The sequence below is a fragment of the Manacus candei genome, unplaced genomic scaffold (assembly GCF_025592945.1).
Source record: "Manacus candei isolate 608988 ecotype Guabito, Panama unplaced genomic scaffold, ASM2559294v1 h1tg000072l, whole genome shotgun sequence".
NCBI classification, from domain to species: domain Eukaryota; kingdom Metazoa; phylum Chordata; class Aves; order Passeriformes; family Pipridae; genus Manacus; species Manacus candei.
In genome coordinates, this window is record NW_026138120.1 from 2,408,560 (window position 1) to 2,433,719 (window position 25,160).

General features: G+C 36.7%; 1 protein-coding gene across 2 annotated transcripts; it reads left to right on the forward strand.

The window, feature by feature from the left end:
• Window positions 1-5,323: 5,323 nt before the first annotated feature.
• EFHB (EF-hand domain family member B) lies at window positions 5,324-22,012 on the forward strand. 2 transcript variants are annotated; one of them, XM_051808378.1, is made up of 13 exons: window positions 5,324-6,067; window positions 6,295-6,357; window positions 7,245-7,388; window positions 8,687-8,867; window positions 9,468-9,578; window positions 11,353-11,479; window positions 11,847-11,930; window positions 13,475-13,542; window positions 14,907-15,061; window positions 15,875-16,082; window positions 16,474-16,668; window positions 17,182-17,363; window positions 20,164-22,012. In XM_051808378.1, exons 1-13 carry the CDS (start codon window positions 5,888-5,890, stop codon window positions 20,308-20,310), a joined length of 1,845 nt encoding a protein of 614 aa, XP_051664338.1. In that variant the 5' UTR covers window positions 5,324-5,887; the 3' UTR covers window positions 20,311-22,012. The 2 variants fall into 2 exon arrangements, with proteins under 2 accessions (XP_051664338.1, XP_051664337.1); XM_051808377.1 differs by having other exon boundaries at window positions 16,462-16,668; window positions 20,164-22,011.
• Window positions 22,013-25,160: the final 3,148 nt, after the last annotated feature.

Below are 25,160 nucleotides of genomic sequence, written 5' to 3' on the forward strand. Positions count from 1 at the left end.
AAAAAAATACCTGCTAAGATGTTTAATAAGTTTATCAATAATGTTATTTAGTAACTGGTACAATTTAATGAAGCTTGTTTAGATACTCCATCACAGGAGATACTGAATCGAGAGTTGATGTTGCTGTATTCTCAAAATAAGTTTTGACTCAACCACATGTGTTTAAATGAAACAAAAATTATGTTATGGAAGGCCTGTGGTCAGTGTTGTGCTAGAAGTGAGGCTCCATGATGCTGTTCATTCATAAAATATGACTTTATTGTTAGTTGTCCAGTCAGTTTTCTTGCAGTGCAGCTTTATCTCCTCCTGTTATTGTTGGTACCTTAGAAATATGCTGATTACAGAGGAGAAAGGTTAAATCAATCATATAACAGCTTTTTTTTTTTTTAATAATCCCCATTCTTTAGTGCTGCTTTAGAAATATTTTTCTGCTTGTAAAATATTATAGCAAATGGCCTTGTAGAATGAGAGGGAAAACAACAAATCTCATATCTGTCTGCTTTTGTGTTTTCCATTTTTTTGTGTTTTTTTTTTATCTTCCCTAATATGGACATAGCGATACTTTAACATACTGAAGTATGTTTTACTGGAGTAACAACAGATTTTTCTTTTTCTTTTCATCTTCGACAGTTCTTCTTTTCCATATACTTTTCCCTCGGTACCAGTTTGGTCTCACAGTAATAATTTCTCCATTTTGCTTTACTTAGTTGAAGTTAATCAGTTACATAAATGTTTTTGTAAAGCAAATATGTGACTTCAAAAAAGTAAAAGTGTCCTTGTGTTCACCAGTGATGTAGAATGCCAGCCTACTTCCAGAGAAACATGTTTGAAAGTGTGCCAGTCTTCTGAGCTGTGAGTTTGCTGAATGTAAGAGCTGTCCATTAAATCAGGTAATCCTGCCCTGATGTACTGCCTACTTGTCATAACCCTCTGACTGGCTTCGTTCTGTTCAACCGGACTGCAGAATTTGGTGAGCAAAACATCAGAATCCTGATAAACAGATGTTTTTTACTGTATACATTATGAGCATACATTCAGGCACCAGCCAGCATCCAGCCAACCTGGCAGCTGCTTGCTCGCTCACTCACTTCCCTGCAGTAGGACAGAGGACAGAAGAGGAGGAACAAAAGCAAGACAACTTGTGGGTCAAGATAATGATAGTTTAATAGATGAAGGAAAGAGGGAGGGAAAAGGCAATTCAAAGGAAATCACTGACTACCTCCCATAAACAGACCAAGGTCCAACCTGTCTCGAAGCAGCAGCTTCCAACTTGGAAGACATCTTCTTCTACCTCTAATTTCTATTGCTGAGCATGATCCTGTGTGATATGGAATATCCCTTTCATTAATTTGGGTCGGCTGTCCTGACTGTATTCCACTCCCAAGTTTCTTGCCCCTCTCCAACATACCTTCTGGGGGAAAAAGAGAAAGTCCTGACGCTGTGCAAGCACTGCTCAGCAGTAGCTGAAGTATTGCTGTGCTATCCACACGAGTTTAGTCACAAATGCAAAGCACCATTCAGGCTGCTGTGAAGAAAATTAACTCCATCCCAGCCAGACACAGTACATACATGAACAGTTTCAGATGAAAAAAATTAAAATATCAAAAATTAAAATATCAAGTCATTAACAGAATAACTTGAACTAAATTCAATTCAGAGATTAAATGCTTTTGTCATGACATCTAATGTTTCACATAATCTTCTCAAATGAAGAACTGCTGATGGAAGGTATGATCCAAGTCCATTTCTGTTTCCAGCTGCAAACTTAAACCTCTAGAGTAAGTTGTGATATTGTATAGCTGCAGAGTGAGTTGGATCAACCAATGATGTTATGCAAAAATTATTCACCAAAGGACATCATTTTGTAGTCTGAACACAGCAGATTGAACTATCTCTGCTGTGGCTGCAGGCTCCCTAGATCTGGTGCACGTGAGAGTAAAGGAGTACGAGTTCAGAGAAGACAGTGGGCCAAGACCCTCCTGTTTGGCAGTAAGCTTTAGTTAGGTGCAACATGAAACTACACATTCAGTTTACACAACAAGAATGAGAGAAAATACAGAACATAATGCCCATAATGTTCAGGAAACAAGAACCAAAATATGCCATATATAGGGATCATATTCTATGCTTCTAATATAAGTAGATAAATGCTTTCTAGAATTGGAATAATCTTTCAGATTGTCAGATGTACCTGAAGTTCAAGGCTGAGTCAAATTTTTGATGCAGGAATTCTGTTCATGTAATATAATTGCACTAACAAAAAGGAAGCAAAAGGGATAACATTACTTTTGCAGGAGAGATTAGAGAATTTTTCAAAATGCTTTGAGCAGACTTCAGAAGTGCTGCAGTAGGCCATTTTTCTGAAACTGCTAGCATGAATGGAAATCTCATATGCTTTTTGTCTGTTAACTATGTAGGCAGTCCGTGTTTTGGATTATGGGATGGATGCACTCTGAAACTGGGATCACACAACAGCAGAGCTACAATACTGGTGTGCTGTTAGGAAGCCTGTGTTACCTGCAGGAGGTTCCTACTGGCTGACTAACTCCCTGACCACAACAGTCATGACACAGTGTGTCTCTCTTGCTTTGTGAAGCTCCCAAATTGTTCACAGCTGGTTGACGCTGACAGAGAGGGTCAGCAAACAGCAAAGATGCATTGTGAAGGTGTGAAATAGAGGCAAGAGAACATGTGGCAGTAATCAAATGACCGAGTTCCCACTAGTGTATTTTGGGCTTGACAGGTCTCTGTGAATGCTAGTGGTGAAGATGACCTTCTTCTGCAGTAGCCTGGAAAACCAGATGTTTAAGGAAAATGCTGAAATCACACAGATAGCCCTACCAGTGATCATGTGTTCATATTTTATTTCATCGTGGGTCATATGGCAAATACCAAAAGTGAAACTGTGCTCAATGATATTAACACATTTGTGTAAGTGGGTCATGATTTCACCAGATGGATTTCCACCCATTTTAGCATTACTTTACAGAGTTCTTTGCTCAGCCTTTTTGTGTTTCAATCCAGTGCTAGGTGTGTAATTATAATGGAAGTTGACTTTAGACGACGTGCAGCATCTCTCTAGTGTGTTTGAACTTCCAAATTTTTTTTTCATGTGTCCATCTGCTATAATATCTTTTTTTTGTCTTCTATCTCTGCTTGTGTACATTTTTTCTGTACCTACATTGGTTTCATCATATCATAGCTTATGAAATGTGTGCAGCACATAGAAAGGAGTAGTTTACTATCTGTAAATGAGTTGAATAAAAACCATGAAAGTAACCAGGCAATAACAACAGCAAAATGCATCGGCATAGCTGATGTCCTTTAGGTGTTTCACAAAATTTGCACTGTTTTACATGGACTTCCCTGACCTTCAGAGACCTTAAGGAATTTACAAAGTCAGTGCTTTGACTGCCGTCTGTGCCAGCACCATAGTCAGAGTGAGAACTGTGTTGCAGAACATGGGGTGTTTGCGCTTCATAAAGAAAGCAAAATGCAGGGGTTTAGGCAGTTTCCATTCCTCAGTTTTAGCCTAAACAAGACAGAAGAAGGTACTAGACTGTGGGAATTGGATGTCAGCAAATCGTGATATGTCAAGTACTGTTGAGGAAAAAAATGCTCCTGTATAATGGAAGATTTTATTCAACTTTTTCCAAACAGATTTCTCTGGAGATCCTACTTTTTTAACATAGGAGATGACAAATTCATGTTGAATTAAAAAGAGTTTTGATCTTTTTTTTTCCTAAAATTGAGTTCAACTGGTTTTTGTTAATTCATGAGCTTATCTTTAAAATTTACAGATCCTTTCCACACTATGCATATTCTTCCTGTGGATGAAATAACTTTCAGTATAAGAAGGAATGACTATGACATTGATTCCTAAAATGAGAAGAATTATAGGAAAGAATGTATGTTGTTAGTAGGTTTCAAATTGATTTAAAGGGATCTTTATTTCTGCTGAAGAGAAAACAACCATAGAGAGGCAAAAAGAGAAGGATGAGGACTTCTGCTCTACTTGTTTTGGCAACAGGCATTCTTTTTACATGGCCAGGTCCTATTTTTCTTCCTTTGACACAGCCTGCTCCATCAGGTCTGAGTGGACTCTTTCAATTAGCAAGTGTGGCCACCTACTGGGGAAAAAACAATGTAAAAATAAATCAGCAAGGTACAGAATGTACAAAAAATGGTAATATCTTGAGCACAGATAGAGAGCCATCTAGAAATACAACAAACACAAGGATAAAAATTGAAGTACCCTATTATTACTGTCTGCTTTGTGCATTCCTGTATTTTGCTCTTCCTCTGTATAAATAGTTCCCTCTTCTTCTGACAGCTTTATCCTTACCCAGGTACTTCTCTCAATAAGATCAAATTCCTCCCAGATTTCTAATACATCCAATTTTGTTCAAATCACTATTTAGCCTTTACTAGATGAAAAATTGCACCTTACGGATGAACAGATCACAAGGCAAGGCATAACCAATCATTTTATTTATTAAACTAACAACTATTTTGCAGGAGCACTCTAAACTTTAAGTAACAACAAATGTGATTGCAATAGGAAATGAACTGAACACATTAAGATTTAAAAGAGCCTCTTTAGTTCCCAAGTGGTCGCAGATGTTCTGTATTAGGAGCGTTGTACAGCCATATCTACAGCAGAAAAACACATCTGCTTTTGAAAAAGGGCACTAACATGGCCACAGCTAGATCACAGCTGATGCTAACGTGATGCTTCTTGCTGGAGAAGACTAAGCTAGGTTCACACGTGCTGGAAGTTAGCTGATCATAGCACTGATGTGTACTGCAATGACTGCGACAGCCGGAGCAGGTTGTCAGGCACCCCTAGTGCTTGGGGAGCCGGTCATCAGGGAGGAATTGCTTCCTGAGTCTCTCATCTTCCATTTATAGGTAAGGGTCCTGAGAATTCAGTTTTAATTTAGCGTCCTTCATTTAAAATCCTTATCAAACAAATGTTAGAGCAGAGATTAAAATGGTAACAGCTGGTAATGTTTGTTGATTAATTACGATTATGGTCTGTATGTTTATCTAAAATTGGTTTTGGCGTCGTAGGACTATAGAGAATGGAACAGGATGTGATTAAATTTTGATGTTTTGCTGGGAGGAAGGGGAGAGTTTGCTAAATGTCATCTGAAAATAAAAGTCTTTGTGAGAGCTGAAGGTCTGTTAAACAGCAGTGGGACTTGTTCAGTCTTACCCATGCTGCTTTTCTGAAATAACCGGCATCTGCTTCTGAAAGGCAAATACAGTGGTTTAGGTATACGAGGTGTTAACTCATTTAAGACAAACATTAAGAGCACTCATAGGGGTAATGCTGTCACCCACCTCTGTGCTGTGTGGATGGGAGTTGCAGTTTCCTCTAGAGGAACAGTCTCAGCATACAACATTTGTGAAAGGGGCTGTAGTTTTTATTACAGTAATAAAGATTTAAAGTTTGATCAGACTTTTGACCATGTAAGACCTCATTTCAACCCTAAGAAGACTCAACCTACCTGTCTGAAACCCGGTATATTTTCAAGGACTGGTCTAAAAAATGTGCTACCTCTGTGGTTGCGCCTTTTTTTTTTTTTCTTCATGACAGTTACAAGATAACCCGAGTGCAATTGATTTCCTGACTTTCTCCCAGGGGTGGGAGATGCGGGGAGATGGTGTGGGTTCTGAGGGCGATGGCGGGGCGCTGTGAGGGGAAGGACGGTGGGCGCTGGGTGCGAGGGCGATGGCGGGGCGCTGTGAGGGGAAGGACGGTGGGCGCTGGGTGCGAGGGCGATGGCGGGGCGCTGTGAGGGGAAGGACGGTGGGCGCTGGGTGCGAGGGCGATGGCGGGGCGCTGTGAGGGGAAGGACGGTGGGCGCTGGGTGCGAGGGCGATGGCGGGGCGCTGTGAGGGGCTGCCGCGCCGCCCGCCTCGCACGAGCGCTCCCGTCGCTGCCGCCGCCGTTGCCGAGCGGGCGGGGGGAGCGGCCGCCATGGAGGGGCAGCCACCGCCCTGCCCCGAGGGGACGGACCCCGAGGGGACGGACCCCGACGGGACTCCCGAGCAGCCGGACGTGAGTGCCTTCGCCGAAGGGGTCCCACTGCTGCCGCGGAGCCGCCCGCCCCTCTGCCGGGTCTCGCCCAGAAGGGGCTGGCAGAGGGGCAGCGTGTGAAACGGGCAGGCGCATCTCCGTGCGAGCCCTCTCTCTCCCCCCAAAAGTGCGCGCAGCCCACACTAGTTGTGTGCATTATTACACTGAGCTTGGTTATGCCTTCTTTTTTTTTTGATTGCATTGTTTAGGCTGGGAAGTTGCGTCCTGCTGCTGGCACGGTCGCGAGTTGCCTCACCGAGGTGTTACCCAGGGTGAGTTGGTTTCGCACACGCTCCTTGTGAAACTTTTGTAATGATTTCCCATTAGCGAATGTGCTTTGAGACAAGCCCTGGGGAAAAAAAAAATCAGTGAAGCTTTGTTGATTTTTTTCTACATCTCTTCTCTTTAGAAAGTACTATTTTTTTGTTTTCAGTGTTAGTTTTTGTCACGTGGGATCATAAAGAGTAGCTGACAGGATTCAAAACGCTTCTGGCAGATCTTTTTCACTTCACCTGTTTTATGAAAGTCACCATGTATGCTTAGTTAGGACTGAATAGAATTATTTAGACAGTTTTTTCCTGTGGTAACACAATTGTAGTAATTATTATTGGAATTAATATGTCTTCTGATGGAGGTCTTTCTTCTTTACAAGGATGCCCCTCAGAATTGTGATTCCTACTGCCCCTTCCCCATGCCCCTGAAGAGTCAGAGGGTACTGAGACACAAACGGATCCCATAAATACAGTTCTCCCTTTAAATGATAATTTTAAAAAAACCCAGACTCTGGTTTAAATGATTTCCAAAATTGTTTCATTCATGGTGGAGTTGTTGTGAATTTGGTTCAAGGTTTCTGAAACTGATGAGTGTAACATCCATTTTTCATAAAGAACATGTGAAATAGCAGTTACCCAAATCAAAGATGAGAAGAGTTGAAACTTAGCAACGCTGGTTTGATAAAATTTAAGCTGGGTTATGTTGACCTTAGACTCACAATATCAGCATATGCCGGAGCATATGCATGTGTTATGGCCCTAAAGCATCCTCGTATTTTGTTCTTGCCTCTGTGAAATGAGACTGAAATGTCTGCAGTACGTTTTCTTTTCATTAATGTTTTGTGAATACCTGGTGTAAAATTGTTTTTGCTTTGCCTTGTATATAGCCCATTACTCCAACTACTGTGCGAAAGTTTCGAAATACAACAGATCCAGCTCCTGGTGCTAAAGTAATATTCTACGGCACAGCAGATGATCCCGACATTGCAACTCACTTGACACATGGCATAAAGTCACATTCCTCATTCAGTGTAAGAATGTGACTCTCTTACTTTTGTTTGAGAATGAACCCCTTAAGAGTGTTCTTAATAACAGCAGCTTATTTCTTCATAGTCAGGGATAAAAGTACATAACTGAGTGATTTATAGTGCAGTATGTCACAGCTGTTGTGAATTACCTGAATTCTGAGGTCAAATCAGGCTTTATTTAGCATGATTGAAATTGGAAAACACTTTAAGTTCAGTGACTTTTATCAGTGACTTAATTTTTGTAGTGACTACTGAATTATTAATTTCATTTTAAGATTTAAGTTAATGAACAGTCTTCTATCCACAAATTTTGCTGCTTTCTTCTTATGGATTACAGAGATAAAAGCAGTTGAGTTCTTATCAGGAAAACTGCTGAGAACATGCTTATACTTTGGTGTAATTATTATGTATTTTTTCTTACCTTTGGGTTGAAGCTGATTTTGTTAGCTAAAAAGTGGTGGTTTGGGCATGTCAGACTATTTTGTGAGTATTCTTCAGAAATTATTTTTGTAATCTGTAATCAAACAACTGAAGAGATCTTGGTGATTTTATCACATGTCTAAAAATAACAGTTGTGTTAGTAAAAATGCACTTTCATGAAGGAAGTAGGGCCTGACATTAGAGGATGTTGAGTAGGACATTTATTAGACATATCCAAAATGAAAGACAACCAGGTTTTGCTGTCCCTCCCCACAAGTTTTATGATGAATGGATTGATTTGTTTAGTCTTTGAAGACTTCACATTATTAATCAAATATTAACTGGAGGAAGAGTTGTAACCCTAGTGAGTTTGTGAAGCATGGGTTTGGATCAATTGTATTTGCTACTACTTTTTTCAGTAGTTCTTTATGTAACATTCAATGAGAGTCTAATCATAAACCTTCTCTAGAGTCCTCGTTACTTTGATGGGCAACCTGAAAAAGCAAATCACTTAAGTTTTGGTCATACTATAATTTGACTGTAGTTTCTAATATGTGCTAAGAAAAGAAGGGTTGCAGTCAGAAAATGTATAAATTAACAAGTGGAAAACTAGCATTAAAAAAAAAAGTTCTGTCTCATAATAAGTATTTTATTTAGCTGGAGATTTAGCATAGCACTGATTATTAGTGGCCTTCTCTCAAGCTATAGTTTCAGTTTGCAACTTGGTGGTTAAAATCATATCAGTGTAACCATATAAGATCATTAAAACACTTCTGAGCAAGCTTTTGTTCTTGTATATGTGTGTAGGTAGTCATACTGATGTGTGAATGATGATATTTTGCTGGTTTTCCTGCCTCTTGTGTTGTTTGTGATGTCTTTAGGTAGCTTCGTTGATAAGTCCAATTCCTAAAACTGTTTTTCAAGAAAAGGTACAAGACATGAAAGAATCAATCTACTATAGTAGTCGTGAGGAACGTTTGGGTAGAACACATGATCAATCTTCTATGTTACCCGAGGGCTTGGATATAATTAATACTACATTTGGAAAAAAAACCATCAAAGGTAGGAAAATTTACCATTAAAATATATTTCTTGTAAATACAAGATAATCTGCAATTTAGTATCTAGCACATGCTCTATGCTTCCAACAATTCCATTTTAACAGAAAAATTGTTGTAACAGTTACTGAGAGGCCTAAAACTGTATTTTTCAGTTATAGTGAAGAAACAAGCACCCAAGAACATATGGTAACTGGTGGGGCCTTTAGCTGTGTTCCTGATCCGTGTGTATAGATTTCCCTGGAGAACTATTTAGATAGCTGTCAACTTACTTTCCTTTTCCCAACAATTTTAATAGTCTAATGAAAGAAACTTCCTTGACCTGTCCATCTTTCTTCCATAGACTGGAGGAAATTTCATATGTGTTGCCCATGAAGCTCTCTTGCAAAAGTTCATTTTGATTTCTGTGATTTTTTTTTTTTCCCTAGTCCCATGTCATGTTAGATTAACTATAGACTGACTATAGATTGCCTAGAAATGTGGTAAGAACTATCATTCTTCCACAGTATTAGCAACTTCTTTAACAAGATACTGTTTAAAATTGAGAGCCAACCAAACAAAACACCCGCCCCCTTATCTCCCCCAACCATACATTCATTTCCAGATATACCAGCTGGACTGCTTGTAAATCCACCAAAAACCTTTGAGGAAGTGGATAAAGAAGCCAGAGAAGGACATGATTTGTATGTTGTGTCACATGAGGCTTATGACGTGGGTAAGTTCAGAGGCTAATAAGAAACCCCATAAAAAATTCCTCTACACGTGTTCAACACATACTGTATGCTATTTTTTGAGATGTAAACTATTAATTTTACCACCGTATTAATACAATATAAGTTGTTTTTAAAAGTAATCATGTGAAAAAATATGCATCCCAGAGAGCATGATCTGTTTCTAGAACAGTATTTCACTTCATGGTGGGCGTTTTAAAGGGTGTAAGAGCTTAATGAAGGATTTGGAAGCCTGATTTCTTTTGGGTGCTCTTTGAAAAGAAGAATATTTCCAATTAACTAGAAACTCATAGATGTCCTGGTTGCCTACTGAGTTTGACACTGTCTATGCCACTGAAGGCAGTCTTGTCCTTAAAGCCACAGACTGTGAGCCCAACACATTCCAGTACTTTCAGCTTTAGTTGGTCTCTTTTGTCAGGATCCAAATAGAATTTCAGAGCAGCCAGACTTTCTAATGAGGAGCTCACCATCAAGCTAATTCCAAAAATTTCAGGCTGCTGGGTGGCTCTCTGGAATGCAGCCTGCAGGATCCTGCCTGTGAGTCCGTCTCACAGCCTCTGTCTCTGCCCTTCCAGTGGGCTGTGGCTCCATTGCTTCAGCCTCTGGGGACTGTACTTGTGTGATGTGATCTGTCCAGGGGCGGTTACCCTTTATTTCACAGGTCTGCACAGGAAGAGAGAGACAGACAGGACTCTAAAACACAGCACATGTATTACTTTTGCAGCCACTTCTATTTTTCCCAGTTCCATCATTTCCACTTAGGCCAAAAGACTTAAATTGCTGGTCTGTAAGATTACTATTATAATAAAGTTGCTGCTTGTGCTAGTAGCCAGAGTTTTGTAGGTGCAGGCCAAACATGTAAGAAACTGCAATACAGATCTTTCAGTTGTAATAATGTAAATTTTATGTGGAGACAGTTATGTAGAGGTGAAATTATAGTACCGTTGTCTTACTGAGAAATTCTACTACAAGTAGTATTGGTATAAATTGGCCAAACTTGTAATTTTATTTCCCTTCTCCCCTACCTTTCTCAGGTGTTCTGGTTGAATTATTCATTACCTGTCTCTGTCTCCTTTGTAACTTCCATCCACAAGATCATGGAGAGACCAAGACAGAAACAGAAAGACAGAAAAAAAAGTCAACTATGTGCCCCAGCAATAACATAAAAATTCTATGCTACCATACAGCCAGATTAAGCCCTTATTAGAAAGCATTCAGTGAATTATATTTTTGAAAGTTCTAACCACCATTCTTTTCAAAAAGTGATTGAAAAGACCTTGAAGAAACAGAATGACAGTTTTTTCTGTGACAAAAAGATGTAGCAAGAGTATATCTGAAAGTGCAGCACCTCAAAAACACTTTTTGCCTTTCTATGTTTTTAAAAAACAAACAGCAAATCAAATAGAACACATCTCTGCTTAGGTAGAGACATTATAAAGTGATCTGTTTGCATGACCCTCCCCACTTAGGCTACCTGGTTTCATTTATTCTGTTGGGGTTGTCTTTAATCAGACATAAAAGAATACCCAACTATTCTACCACTGAAGTAGTTTCTGCTTTTTATTTTGCCTTTTATCTTCACTTTTGACAATGAGATTATTCCTAACTATGCAATAAACATAAATTATCTTTAATTGAACTTGTTTGTTATTTATTTGATTTTGTTTCTTCATTGTTTCATCTGAAGAGTGAAGGTACTTGGTGTATTTTTCTTCCTGAGGTATTTTATATAGGTTGATATGCTTACTACTTCTGCAGGGGAAGCAGTCAATAGGAAGTATAACTCACACTTCAACAAGTCTTTTGTATATGGAATGGAAACCCCTCGCTTTGAAGATGGGCGAAATACAGCCAAGACCTTAAAGTGGGCCTTTGATCTGGAATCGTAAGTTGCAATGAGTTAACTACTAGTGTGAATTTTTCAGAAGAGCAAGTCTTCATTTTTGAAGAAATTGTACATCTCACAATCCCATAATTAGCTGTATTGAACTCTACAGAAAATGCAAGGTGTGATTTCAGAACTGTTGATCCAAATCACTTCTACCATAGTATAACACCACTTGACATGTCTCAAGCATTATGTAAAGTCCTTTGATTTTAAATAGGAAAATTTTTCGATTACTGACTTTGTGTTTGTCTTACAGAGGAGTTGCTGTTCCCTTTAAACATATAATAACATTTTAAAATATTATTGAAAAATTCTTGAATATTTTTAAACAAATATGTGTAGGAGTTATTTTCATAATTTGTAGGAAGAGAGCAGCTAACCTTGTATTGAAACGAAGTGATGATTTCAAGGAAAAATTTCAGCCTCAGCTTGGAAAAGCCCTTGATCCGTAAGTAAGCAAAGACACCTTCCAAGAACAAATCTATACTAAACAAAGTACAAACACTGTAAGACATTCCCCTCTGTCCCATCTTTTGCAGTTAGAAAGGTTTGAAAGAACTGAAATATCTGGGATTTGACCATTTTGCTTACTCTGACACTATTTCTGGTAATCTTTGATACATCACCTATAATCTCACTTTATTACTGCCTTGGAAAAGGACGTGGAACTAAATTTTGTTATTATTCAGCAGCACATGTCAATCTTAGTTGAATCATTAGAATGCTTCATAAACCACAGGCGATCTGGCACAGCTTTATAATTTTGCAGAGGAATGTTTATGGAGTGCCATAGAAGTCCTAAGGCACAGTGTGGTCAGGATACAGGCATGCTACAAACCTAGGGCTCCTGAGTGCATACAAAGTCTCTATGCTCTAGATTTCTACGAAATTGTGTCTGAACACAATCATTGACTTCAGTAGCAAATTTTAATTTTAAACTCAAGATCCCGGGCTTAAGTTAGTCTGGAGAACTGTGCTCATAAGTAGGTGTAAGGAATGAACCCAAATATGAGGCAGTTTCTTGTCTCCCCTTCACTGTGTCCCAGCTTACTGTGAGACAGACCTGAAGCTTGAGCAACATGAGGCAGTATGATCAGTCTGGGATGGGTTGCAGTGCAAGCTCAAACCCAGCACTAGTATTACAAGACAGATACAAGCTAACCTAATCTTATTTAGTGCACTTTACACCATCCGCATCCTATGTGTGGTATGAAAATGATAAAAGAAAAATACACATAATAGTTTTTAGATTACAGTGCTTCCATCTCTGTGTGGGTTTTTTGTTTGTTTGTTTTGTGCTTTAGAACAGTGCACTGATTATCATTTCAATTTTGATGGAGATTTTTGATTAATGTTTAAGTTTTAATTATTTAATTATTAAACATAAAATTAACATTGCATCTTTTTCAAATTAAAAAATAAACAAACAGTTCTTTAATGTCACCAACAACATCTTCAATTTCTGGTAAATAATAGTGGACCAAGTTTTCCAGATGTATATTGAGTCGGTTGCTGGTTTTGGTAGACATAAAATTGCATGTGGAAAAGCAGAGATGTGATTCAATTTTTTCACTTTAGCCAAAAGTAGTTTATTCAGAGACATTTCAGTTTGCGATCTTATCCTAAACATTCCTATTATTTGTCTATGTTATAAGGACTTTTCTTGCACGTTTCTATCAGTGTCTTAGGAAAAAAAAAAATAGCACAGAATATTTTTCCCTTTAATGAGCATAAATGTCCAAAAGGTTGATGTTTACACTTGGCTGTGTTATATTACAAACAGCAAATGTTCTAATTAGCTTTATAAAGGGATGCTTTTCTGGAATGGTAACTTCGAAACAAAGTACTGATAAAAAAGTTCAGATGTATCACGTGTATTTTTGTGGGTTATCCTTAATTATATAACATATTATAACTTTTTTAATAGTAGCAGAGGTTTTATTTTGGCTATTAACTGTGTGACAATTAACAAAGAAATGTCCTTATTGACAGCATAGCAGAAACTATGAATGTTCCCCCAGGTCATACATTTGGATTGGTAATCCCTCCAGATGAATATGGTAAGTTTAAAGGCAGAATAAAATCTTATCTTGCTGATGAGATATGCTGAAGTAAGTGCTGTTGGTTGTGTAATATATAGTTTTCCTATCTATCTTAGAGGCAAGGTACAAAAATTTATGGATAGTAAATCTTTGGAGGGAAAATTTGAGAATTGAAGCTGCTAGTGGGGAAAAAATAAATGTCACAAATAAACTTTAGTTTTTGAATTATCATTTTGAGGGTTTTTTTTACTCTTTTAAAGCCTTTGTATCTGAAGGTAACAAAATGGGAAACAGCAGAAAACTGTGACAAATTAAGATGACTACTCAAATCAATGATGCATCTTTCTTCTCAATGATTTTTTCAGCACTTCTTGAAAAAGAGTAAAAATAACAAGCAATAAATAATAATAAGTTTTTGAAGGTTGCAGGGAGATGGAAAGCAGAGTAAAAATAAAAAACTATGAATTTTCATTATGACAAAATTTTGAAAGCTTGTCAACTCCAATAGTCAGTGTTGGGATTGATGTTTTAACATTGTGTTTAATAACTAGGGAATACAGTCAATAATTAGGAAGCAAAAAATGTAAGTGGCTCAAAGTTATTAAATTAGTCACGACTAGAGAAAGCTTGTTCAAAGAGTGCATAAGCTTTTATACATTTATTATTATGTAGTGTAATAAAGTTAAATACTTTAAATGTGTAGGTATAATTGTCCTATAAGAGCAGAAGGAACTGAACAAAAGAATTTACTATTAACAAGTGGAAAATGATGTACATACATTACTGTTAGAAGGGGATTATATGAGCTACTCATGTTTGTTACTGGACTCTGAATGAACTTCTTGCACTCTAGAGAGTGACTTCGGTGTCCTGGAGATTTGGATTAAGATTGTGCCAGAGTGTTTAAAAATATTAATAAAGTTGGGATACACAGAAAATGGGAAAAGTAACATAAAAATAGTACATTTTCTTTCTAGAAACCAGTGATATATAATTATCTGAAATCTTACATTGGGTCTCGTAAGTATCTGGAACATGACAGACTGGAAGTGGTAGATTAATAATATATGTTCTTTTATTTCTCAATTATCTGGACATTGAGTAACTCCTACTGCTGTCAGAAGCTTTTGGAAGCAGTGGACAGATTCATGAAGCTACATTATGATGTTTCAAAATTTTTGATATTAATTGTGTGAGTAGAGAAATCATTATACAGACCATTGATCTTGTAATGAAATGGCTGTATCAGATGTTCAGCAGTGCTGAAAATCAGCCTCTTGAAACTTAAATTCTCCTTTTCCTTAAAAATGCAAGCTTTTTTTATTTTTTATGTCTGTTTTCTGTATATGCACAACTAATTGAGGAACTGTTCATTTTTATAGGACTTTATGATCTTCTTCATGACCGTGTCCCATGTGAGTTCCTCCGTGGTAAGAACAGAGAAAAAGCTATCTTGATTGCAGTTCGGCAAAGTTTGAAGAAAGCTAACTATGAGAATTTTGATGTGTTGCTAAAAGCATTCAGACATTATGATAAGGTTAGTGCTCTGAAAAAGTATAAATGTAATGTGTGACATTAGTGCTCCTGTGCTATGGAGATACAGCCATGAAGAAGCATAAGCATAGCAAGGTAAATATAGGTGAAGAATATAAAGACAAGGTAACTTCATAGTTATTGTGTGTTTAATCTACTGTGATATGATGTTGAATTAAACACAATAGTATTTGGAGCATTTCACAATAGCATTTGAAAAATCCACGTTAGAGCGAGCAAGGAACGTGTGAGCAGGAGTAATCTTAGCAATTTTTGCACATCAAAATTTGGCATTTCTCCTTGAAGGGGAAGGAGTTTGAAGGGATTATGTTCATATTTTCTTCCAAGCTGTACTTTTTGACTGAGTTGCCAGGCATCAGAATTTCAGATCTTTTTTTTTTTCTCTCTAGAAAAAAAAAAGATTGACATTTCATATGTAACATTAATTGTAATGTATACAAAGTGATTGGAATGATTGATGTCTTACTTTCAAAGGCATCTTGGCTTTTCCCCAACATTTATGATTAGATTGTTACCTTGTCACAATACCCTGTCACACTTTTACTCTCAAATCACTATATTATTTAAGTTGAAAATTACTTTTTGACACTTTTATGTTCCGATTTCTAATTTCTAAATTACTTAGGGTTTATTTCTCTACTCAACAACGTTACTGTTCTTGAAATGGTGTGTCTGGTGCTATTTGTGTGTAGATATCTCTGTGAACACATGTATGTGTTTCTTTTGGCAGAGTCATTTTATAATGGCAATTATAGAATCATAGAATTTAACAACTGTTTTATTTTGTTTATAATAGAGTGGTGATGGAATGATAGACAAGGACAACCTAAGAAAGTCCTGTTTTCAGCTTAATCTGAATCTAGATGATGAGCTCCTGGATTCCTTATTTGACTGCTGTGATTTGGATAAAGATGGTCTGGTTAATTATCTGGAGTTTGTAAACTTTCTGAACTGGAAAGACAAAACAGCTATTAAAGAGTTTGAAGAAAAAATAATTGCTAAAGGTAGATGCCTTAATACTTGGAACTTGTGGGGATGATCTTGTTCTTGGAACAGCTGTTGAGGGGACATTGTGTTGTAAGCTAAGTGCTCCTTTATAAGGGTAGGATTTAGAGAGTGCATTTACCTTGCTCACTATCAGCAGAACCTCAGGTACAGATGCATTTCAGAACCCTGAAGTTCTTTGTTGCATGTTGAGATTGTCACTGGGAAGTTTCCTTAATACTATAGATTAGGAGAAAGTAAAACATCTCTTTGAATCATTAGCAGAAATGCAGATGAATTATGTTACCTACTTTATAGTTCTTCAAGCAATGTTTTTTACCTCTTAGTCTACAATGTGGTGATAGTATATCCTGGCTGTACCATAACTTCTGTTTATAGGGAAAAAATTAGGTGCCTGTCTTGTTCCTGAAGACACACAGAGAAAAGATGAGCCACAGCCAAAGCAGGAAGATCTCATGTTAAACGAACCAGAAAGCTCAGAAAAGACACCAAAAACGCCTACAGAACCAACAGACCGTGTATTTGCAAGTTATCAAACAACATCTTCTCAGTATAATGCTGTAGTAGGTGGTATCCCACTGTCCTGTAAGTACACTGGGCTGTGCTACTCATTTCTGGGCATTCCTTAAGACAAAATCAGGAGCAAAGTTTAAAAGTGTTGCTATAGGTTCTACTAAGGTACAATAGTGAATTAATTTATCTAAACTAAGTTTGTTTATGATTGTGACTTGGAAGTTGGAATGGTTCTTCCATTCAAAACATGAAAGTTAATTTAGATGTCTTTGAGAAATTATGCTAGTAATTCTAGGAGAACCATATCTTCTTGGAAACACCTCAAATACTTTCAGCAGGAAATACTGGATAAGTAACAGAATGTTACTTCAAGATTCCCTGTTTTCATGCTCCATGATGTAGCTGAAGCCAAGATTTCTTAAAATGCAAAAAAGGATATAAGGAAGAAAATTACATGACTTGTTATTGATCCTGTGTGAGATGAAGCATCACATTTCTTCTTATTTCACGCAAAATGTTTTATCCTCCCTGGCACTATCTTTACATACAGGCTTTTCCATGATGCCTGTTGTTTGATTTCCTCAGGTTATCCAATGTGTGGTATTCCAACTATTCGTTCAGATATTCCTGCTCCTCGAATTCGTCGCCTCAGTGACACAACTAATTATGGTGACCAGGGCACTAGTTTTGCATTAATGTTCCCTTCTGTCTTCGGTCAAAATGGAGTGCATGAAAGAGAACTTTTAAAAAAGAGACCAAAGGCAGAGGTATAGTGAATTTCTTCAGCATATTCTTCCAAGATAATTGTTCCTCTAGCCATGTGGGAGTGGAAAATCATGTTATCAAATACACAGGTTGTAAAATTCATTGTTGCGAGATTACCATCTTTCTTTACATCCATTTAATGATCTGAAATATATGTACTCTTCACATTATAAATTATTCATAAAGATGGTAGATATTAATTTTATTGAGATCCAGAATATTCAATTTCTGAGCAAGGTCTCAAGCAACCTGGTTTAATGGCGAAGTTTGCCCTGCTTTAATTATGTTGCTGGATGGATGGTCTCCAGAGATCTCTTCCAACCAAAGTTATTCTATATTCCATGAGATGTCTTAAAAGTCCCAGAAGAAAATTTTTACAGGTGCATAAAACTAATTTCTATCACAGAGAGGTGTTCAGTGTAAAATTTTACCCAAAGTGCCTCCCCTCGAACAAACTTGGCAGGTTTTGCTAATGGCAAATTTGGGAAACTACTTGTATATATCTTTTAGGTGCTCTGCTGAGTCACATTCAGAGGCTCAGTTCTGCAAAGGACTTGTACAGTGATAGAAGATATTGGGAGTCACACAGCGATGCTGTGCTGTCTCATATTTCTGAAGAGGAAGATAGGACATGAGACTGTAGGCAATTTTCTTTCTGATATCTCTGCAGGCTGCTACCTCTCTGTTTTTCTCACAGACTAGAATTTCTCTCACATAAATACTAAAACAAATTTGCTTCTTCTTCTACAATATTGTTTACTCTTTTGCTTTTACATTTGTATGCAATTTAGAGTGAAAAAATATAAAGAGAGAACTTCATTAGCTGAAGTACAATTTATGAGACAATTGCAATGAAATGTGAAATTCCAATCTAAATGAGAAAAGAAGCCTTGGCAACCTGATCCTCTCTACTACTCATTATATTAAATATTCAGTCACGCTTGAAAGCGGATCTGGGATTTGAATATATATTTTACAGAACAGAATGTTGCTAGTTACTGGCTGGATGTGAAAGGTGTGATATCACATTCTATACATATCCATAAAATACCTTGTCAGAATGTTGTGTACATGAACCATTTTATAGTCTAACTCTGTAAGAGGAAATGCATGCATGCAGCATATAACTAACAGTAAATAGAATTCATGCTTGATTGAGAAGCCAACTACATCTTTCAAGGACTAGATAGAGCTCTTCTTTGAAGCTATAACACATCCTGAGATATCATACTCCATTGTAGACTATACTGACTATACAGAATTCAGTGCAGAACCACCTCTGAGTCTGTTAAATCACCCTATGTTCATGAAATGGACTGTTTTGGCATTTTATCATTACTATTTTTTAATTAACGTTTTCGAAATATCATAGTTAATGTAGTTATTTTATGATCATATGATATTATTATTAGATGAAAGCCCAGAGTAATGTAATGCTACCAGTTTTTGTATAGACCTGTAGAAATGAATGTGAATTCTGGCTGTAAAACAGTTTCCTGAGGTGACTCATCATGTTACAAAAGAACAAAATACTTCTTGGGCTTGCTGTTTTTTTCACTGGAATCCAGTCTGTTGAAGACAATAGAAGTTATGTAATTGAGTAATAGTGTGTAATTTATATTCAGCATGATCATGTTGACAATAGGTGAGGGTCAGTTTAACCCGCTCTGCACACATGACAGTCCATGGTTTGGTCAGTGATGATTTTATGGCAGTTGGTGAGTCAGGACAGAGCTGTTTGTTAATAAGGTGAAACCAAGTTATGGGAGCATGTAGTCCTTTATTGTCCCTGCAGTGTTCCTGTGATGGAATATTGCTTTTAGTTTAACTTTTAAATGTCATTAGCTCATTGAAGACATTCGATCAAATCTGATTTGTTTTACTCATGGGTAGTATTATTGATTTAACTGAAACGGCACCTCTGCTTAAAGAAACAAAATTCAGTCCCTGTTTTCCTCCTGCAATTTCGGCTGGCATAAACTCATAGATTTACTGGCTAAAGATGAAGCTGAAGATTTGCTGTACTGGGGATCAGGCCTGTATTTATACAAAAGACAGCTTTAGAGAAAGATGATCAACTTTATCAAAGCATCCATAAAAATAACACATGCATACACACATTTATGATACAGTTGAAACCAAACGTTTGCTAATAGTAACAGAAGCACAAGTCATATCAATATTCTTCTAAAGTAACCTTCCTCTAATGAGTCAACAGGTCAGTGTAATTAGGCATGTAGCAGGAAGCATTCAAGTGAGAAAATAAAGAAAACCTCCTGTTTTGATGAATTTACACTTTGGTGTAAAATTATAGCAAGGCCCAAAGTTGATGTGAACCATTTTATTTTAATCACTTCACCTGCTTATCTATTCCAGCTGATGATCTTGTGTATAGTATTCTTGCTGTGAAATGCAGATGATATATAATCTGATTTGTGTTGATAACTGCAAACAGCAAAACCAATGGATAAACAGAACTTGACTTAGGGCTTTTAAAAAACATTTATTTTTACCCGAGTCTTCTGTGTTCGATTTTTTCCAATGTTGAAATAGTGTACCAACATTATTTTATTAATTACAGACAATTTTGTGTAGTTTTCATCACAATAAGATTTGGATTTACTTAAATAGGAACTTCTTTGGTTAAGGATGCAGAATGTGATCTGTAGTTTTTATTTAAGAGTGGGAAAATATTCTTTGGCAAATAGGGATTACTAATATATGTAAAAGCCAGACTCAATATAGTTTAACAAAATACTGACCAGAATCATGTTAATTGTGTATTTTGTATTATTTTTGTAGATTGCACAAATTCTCCACAACATTGGCATGGACGTTTCAGGTGAAAAGTTAGAAGAAATATGGAAGCAAGTGTGTACAAAACATGAGATAAGAGAACTTTGTGATTGTGAAGAAAGTATGTGGAATATACTGCACATAATAACATGAATCACATGCAAAAGCCCATTGCTGATTCCAGTCTCTGGGCATTGCATTTATTTAAATTGACATAATTCTGATGCTGAATACAATAAATATTTTCAATAATGTATGTTTATTGGACTGGAATTCTCTGTGTATTGTCTTTCTGAATAGTGGGTTCATCACGTATACATGGAGCATCATGTTCATAGGAACTGATATACATAGTAATAAAAGAGGATACAGCATGTTTGTAAATTGAATATTTATGTTATATTCCAACTTGCATTTTTTAATTTATTTTTTCTCTTATGAAGAAGACAGTTTTGAAAGTACTAAAGATAAATGTTTCAGATATTCAAGATCTCTTAAAGATTACTGTAATAGAATGACATTTTGCCTTACTTCTAATATTCCATAATTATTGTCAACAGAGATCTGGTTGTGGCAAAATATTTGACATGTTTAAAAATTCATGTGAGAAAGTGCTTTACAGAAAAATAGTAAGGAAACTACATAGCCACAGTGCAGGATCTAAAGTGTTGTCATCAATGAGGCTCCATAAAACCCAATGGGTTAAGAAGTGCAAAAATAAATGCCCAGTTGTGTGGCAGAGGGCTCATATCCTCTATGCAAGCTTATGGCTATTAGTAGTAATCAGCTTTCACAAACAAGAAAAAAGAATGAATATTTAGAGGTGTTTGTGCTAAAATCTGCAACTGTGAATTGGAATGTTCACTCTTCACCTACAGTACTGAACTTGGTATAAAACAAATGGAAATTGTTCATTATTAACAGAGAAATGTTATTTCTAGGCTTTCAAAGTAATATAAAAGAAAGATTCTTACCCAGTGTAATCTTATCACATAGGATTTCAGGAAGGATATAACTTTGTCACCTATTGATGCTTTAAATACCTTAGTAAGATTTGGAGAACGTTACCAGCCAAGTTACTGAGTTCTACAATGAAAGTAAAGGTTCTGATACCTTAAATACTAGAAATGCACATGTACTGCCAGTGTACTTAAAATTTCATTGTGAACTTTTCCTCACATGATTGTTAAGCTTCTTTTTTTGGCCATGTTCTAGGAGCTTGTCATTTACTAGCTTGTTACGTGAAATCTGCAATCTGCAAGCTAGACCCTTTTCTACTTTATTATTGTGGCATTAATAGTAGCTGTCTTACATCAAACAGATAGAATTTGCTTTCTGGTATCACCAGGGAGCAGGTGGTGGAAATGCTGCTTGATGAAGACAGTCTCTTTCCTTCTGTGAATGTTTTTCTGTGTTGCTGTAGCCTTGCCTTCCCATCCTTCTGGAACTCTCTGTGTGCAGTTGGAAGCATGCAGGAAGCAGACTGTAACTATCCCAAGTGGACAAATGACAGAAAGATAAATGTATAGCTAATTTCAATTGAATTTATTATGTCAGGATTTTACTACCTCCAGTGAAATTCTTTAAAACTTCTCTTCTGCTCATATAATATGGGAGGGAAGAATTCTTTGCCTTTGTTGCAGCAGACTTCCAAAAGCATTAGACAGAATTACTTTTAAAAAAATACATGTATTTTTCTCCTTCAATAGAAAATTTTATATGAAAGAATTATGCTCACTCCAGGGAAAAAATAAATTTAAAAAAAATTACCGGATTCGTGTGTGTTTGTGTGTATGTATATATATGTATATATATGAGACTTTTTGTGTTTGTTCAGCAGCTTGAAATTCTGTGTAACCTGTCTTTTGAATCTAGTGTAGATACCCACTTGCATTCCTCTACTTTCAGTGGAATCTTTTCCTGTGTCAATTAAATGCTATTAACGTTGTTCTTGGGCAGTCTTCTAAATAATAAATAAATAAAGAAGACTGATAAATCAAGGTTTAGTTTTTTGCCAGTGTATTTCTAACCACAGACTAAAGATTTCCTTTCGAGTTGAGGTTTGAAATTAACTAACTTTCAGTCATTACCTCTCTGAAGCTTTAAAGGAATAATTACAGAGCAGAGCCATAAATTCTGCTTGTTAGGTGCTTTTTCTCATCACAATATTCATAGGAGGCCCCTGAAAGACTTAATCACTGTGACAGAGACAGTTACTTCTCTGGAGTTTCCCAATCCTTTTGTTTTCCTTAGTTAAATACTTCGTACACAGAGCCTTCGTGCAGACTTTTGTATTCCATTTATGTTTGACATCCCAACATGTGAATTCAATGACATGTTTATAGGAGTTAGAGCTTCAGCTTGTGTCCTGTGATTTTTATGGTTCCTTCAAGATATTTCAATTGACAGAAAATATATTGCAGTGTGATTCTAGGTATGGAGTTGATTATGACAGAACAGCACACTACCTTGCATTAACCTGTGGGCTGTATCCAAGGCAAAGTTTTCCAGGAAGAACTGGGAAAACAACCTTCGCTATGACTCAAAAGCCATGTGTTCTAAGAGCAAATGTACACATTTAGGGCTTGAGAGAATTTTTTCTGTTAACGGTTATATTAAAAAATCACAGCGATTGTAAATGTGTTGACTGAGACATTGTGGACAAAACTAGTACACAGCAAATTATAACAAAGGTAAATGTTAAAAATCAGTGAGTTCTAGACATTTTGGGTCAAATTTTCTTTATAGAATTTTTATAAAAATAGACACTGGATAAAAGACACAGCACATTCAGATACTTGTGCACTATTTCTCCCTAATCTCTGTTTCACTGCAATGATTACTCCAAAGAATACTGTATTTAATAATGATTCATTTTTATTTGGTTCTATCAAATGAACAAAGTTCGTTTTAGAGCAGAGATATTGGTTTCCAGGGACAGAGCAGGGAGATCTTCCTATCTACAGAGGTAGAGACCAGTGTTTGCACCTCCCCAAAAGTCATGATGAGGAAACTGACTTTCAATACCTGAAAACACCTGTAAAAGATAAGGTTGAGGATTTAAATGTGCAAAATTACCTTTTATTCATTCTGTATTTCTGGCTCTTAATCTTTAGAATTTGAATATTAGCATATATTGTCATATATTAGAATGTGAATATGAGCCTACAGCTAATATGACTTATTTGTCAGTAACTTGGGCTAAGTAAAGCTGATGTTGGACTCAATTATTCTGTTATTATTACTATTGTCTGATGGAAAAATTCATCTGTGCAATGATTTGTGTTCGAGGTGCTGGAAGATTCAGCCTACTGTCTTCCATTGCCTTGATATTACTGCTAGATTACTTTAATATATTTGTCTTAAAAAGATTCAGCCATTTTTTTTCCTCCTGAATATCAAGAATTACTGGTTTTCAGTGATCTACCTTATCAAGTAAATTTCCTGTTCCTGGAACTCATTCCTAGAAGTCAATGGCCAGTTTTGGTTGGTTGCTTGGTTTAGTTTTTAAACAACTGTATATAATCATTTGGATGCTAAATAGAATGCTAATAACCTTTTATGCTGAGAAGAGTATGTCAAATAGATGTTTAAGCAAAAAAGGAGGTACTGTGGAAAAGTTTCCAGGAAGGCAACCTAAGTCTTTGTTTTGCAAACAGGTATGAGCTGGTATGCTGTTTTTGGAATGACTTATACAGCCTAAGTAGTTGATGTTTGCCATTAGGATGTATTTCACTGGACATTGGTTATTTACATTTGACGGTCTATCTCGGGGCACCATCCGCCTGCCCGGCTTCAGCCTCGGTGCCTTCACTCTGTGTCCAGAGTGCTTTTCTAGCAGATGGGTACAGGTGTAGGCATACCAGAGAAACACTAAGTGCTGAATGGTTAAGTGTTCCAATTGGATCTAGATTTCTTTATTACTCTTTAATACTATATTAATTTTGAAGATGACAACATAGATTATGCAAACCTGTAGGAAAGATTTTGACATCTTTGACCAGGATTAATCTGCAAGGAGAAAAGTAGTTAAAACAGTTGTCACTGTGCTCTGATTTGCCAAGACAGGCACTTGTTGATTTCTGCCAGGTGTGTGCAGCCTCTCTGAGGCCTGGAGTAGGTAGAGAATGTGTGCTTCCTGGGTCCATGTTCCTTCTTCCAAGTGTGGAAATTTATATTTCTGGGGGCACAGGTATGTGCAACTGTGTTCTGAGATTATACCCTAGGAGATGATGTGTTAAATTCTGTAATACCTAAGGACTAAATATTTGATGTATTCTGTGTGTTTCAAAGCTCACTCATTCCAGTGCCTACATGTAAATGAAAATGGCAAAATCAAGACCTAATCTGAAAAAAAAGAGGTCTAGAGTACCGCAGAGAGGTTTTATTCATGTGGCTTTTGTGAAGTCTCTCTTCCTCTAGTAATAGGGGATCATATGGTCTGCATCTTAAAAAAAATAATAATCCTGTGTGTGGTGTATATTCACTAGATAAGTTTCTACCTCACAATCAGCTCAAAAGCAGACAGAATATCTTAAGAACACATGCTTCTAGAAATAGCTTTTCTGTAAACCTTGAAATTTTTTGCAGATTCTAGAAACTGTCAAGTATTTATTTGAATCTGGGGTGGAACAAAGGCCTGAAATAAAAGCAGAAGCGTTTTCAAATGGTAGTTTTCAACAGATTATATGAAGACAGAATACAAAATCCTCTATGACTGCTTTACTAAAAGTGTGTTCCCCAAGGAAGTGACAAGGCTGAATGCATAAAAAAATTTAGGGCTTTGCTTGTAAGCAATGAATATAACATAAGAATGTAAAGAGGACAGGACAACCCAAAGGTTCTATCTAGTCCAGTGTGCCATCTGACAGTGGTCAAAAACATGTTTATGGAGAAGTAGCCTATCAGGGCAAAAGTTTTGATGTTTCTTCTGGGCAATCTTCCAGTGTTTCAACTACTTGAACTTCAAGTGGTTGAAAAGAAAGAAGGATTTTTTTGAAAAG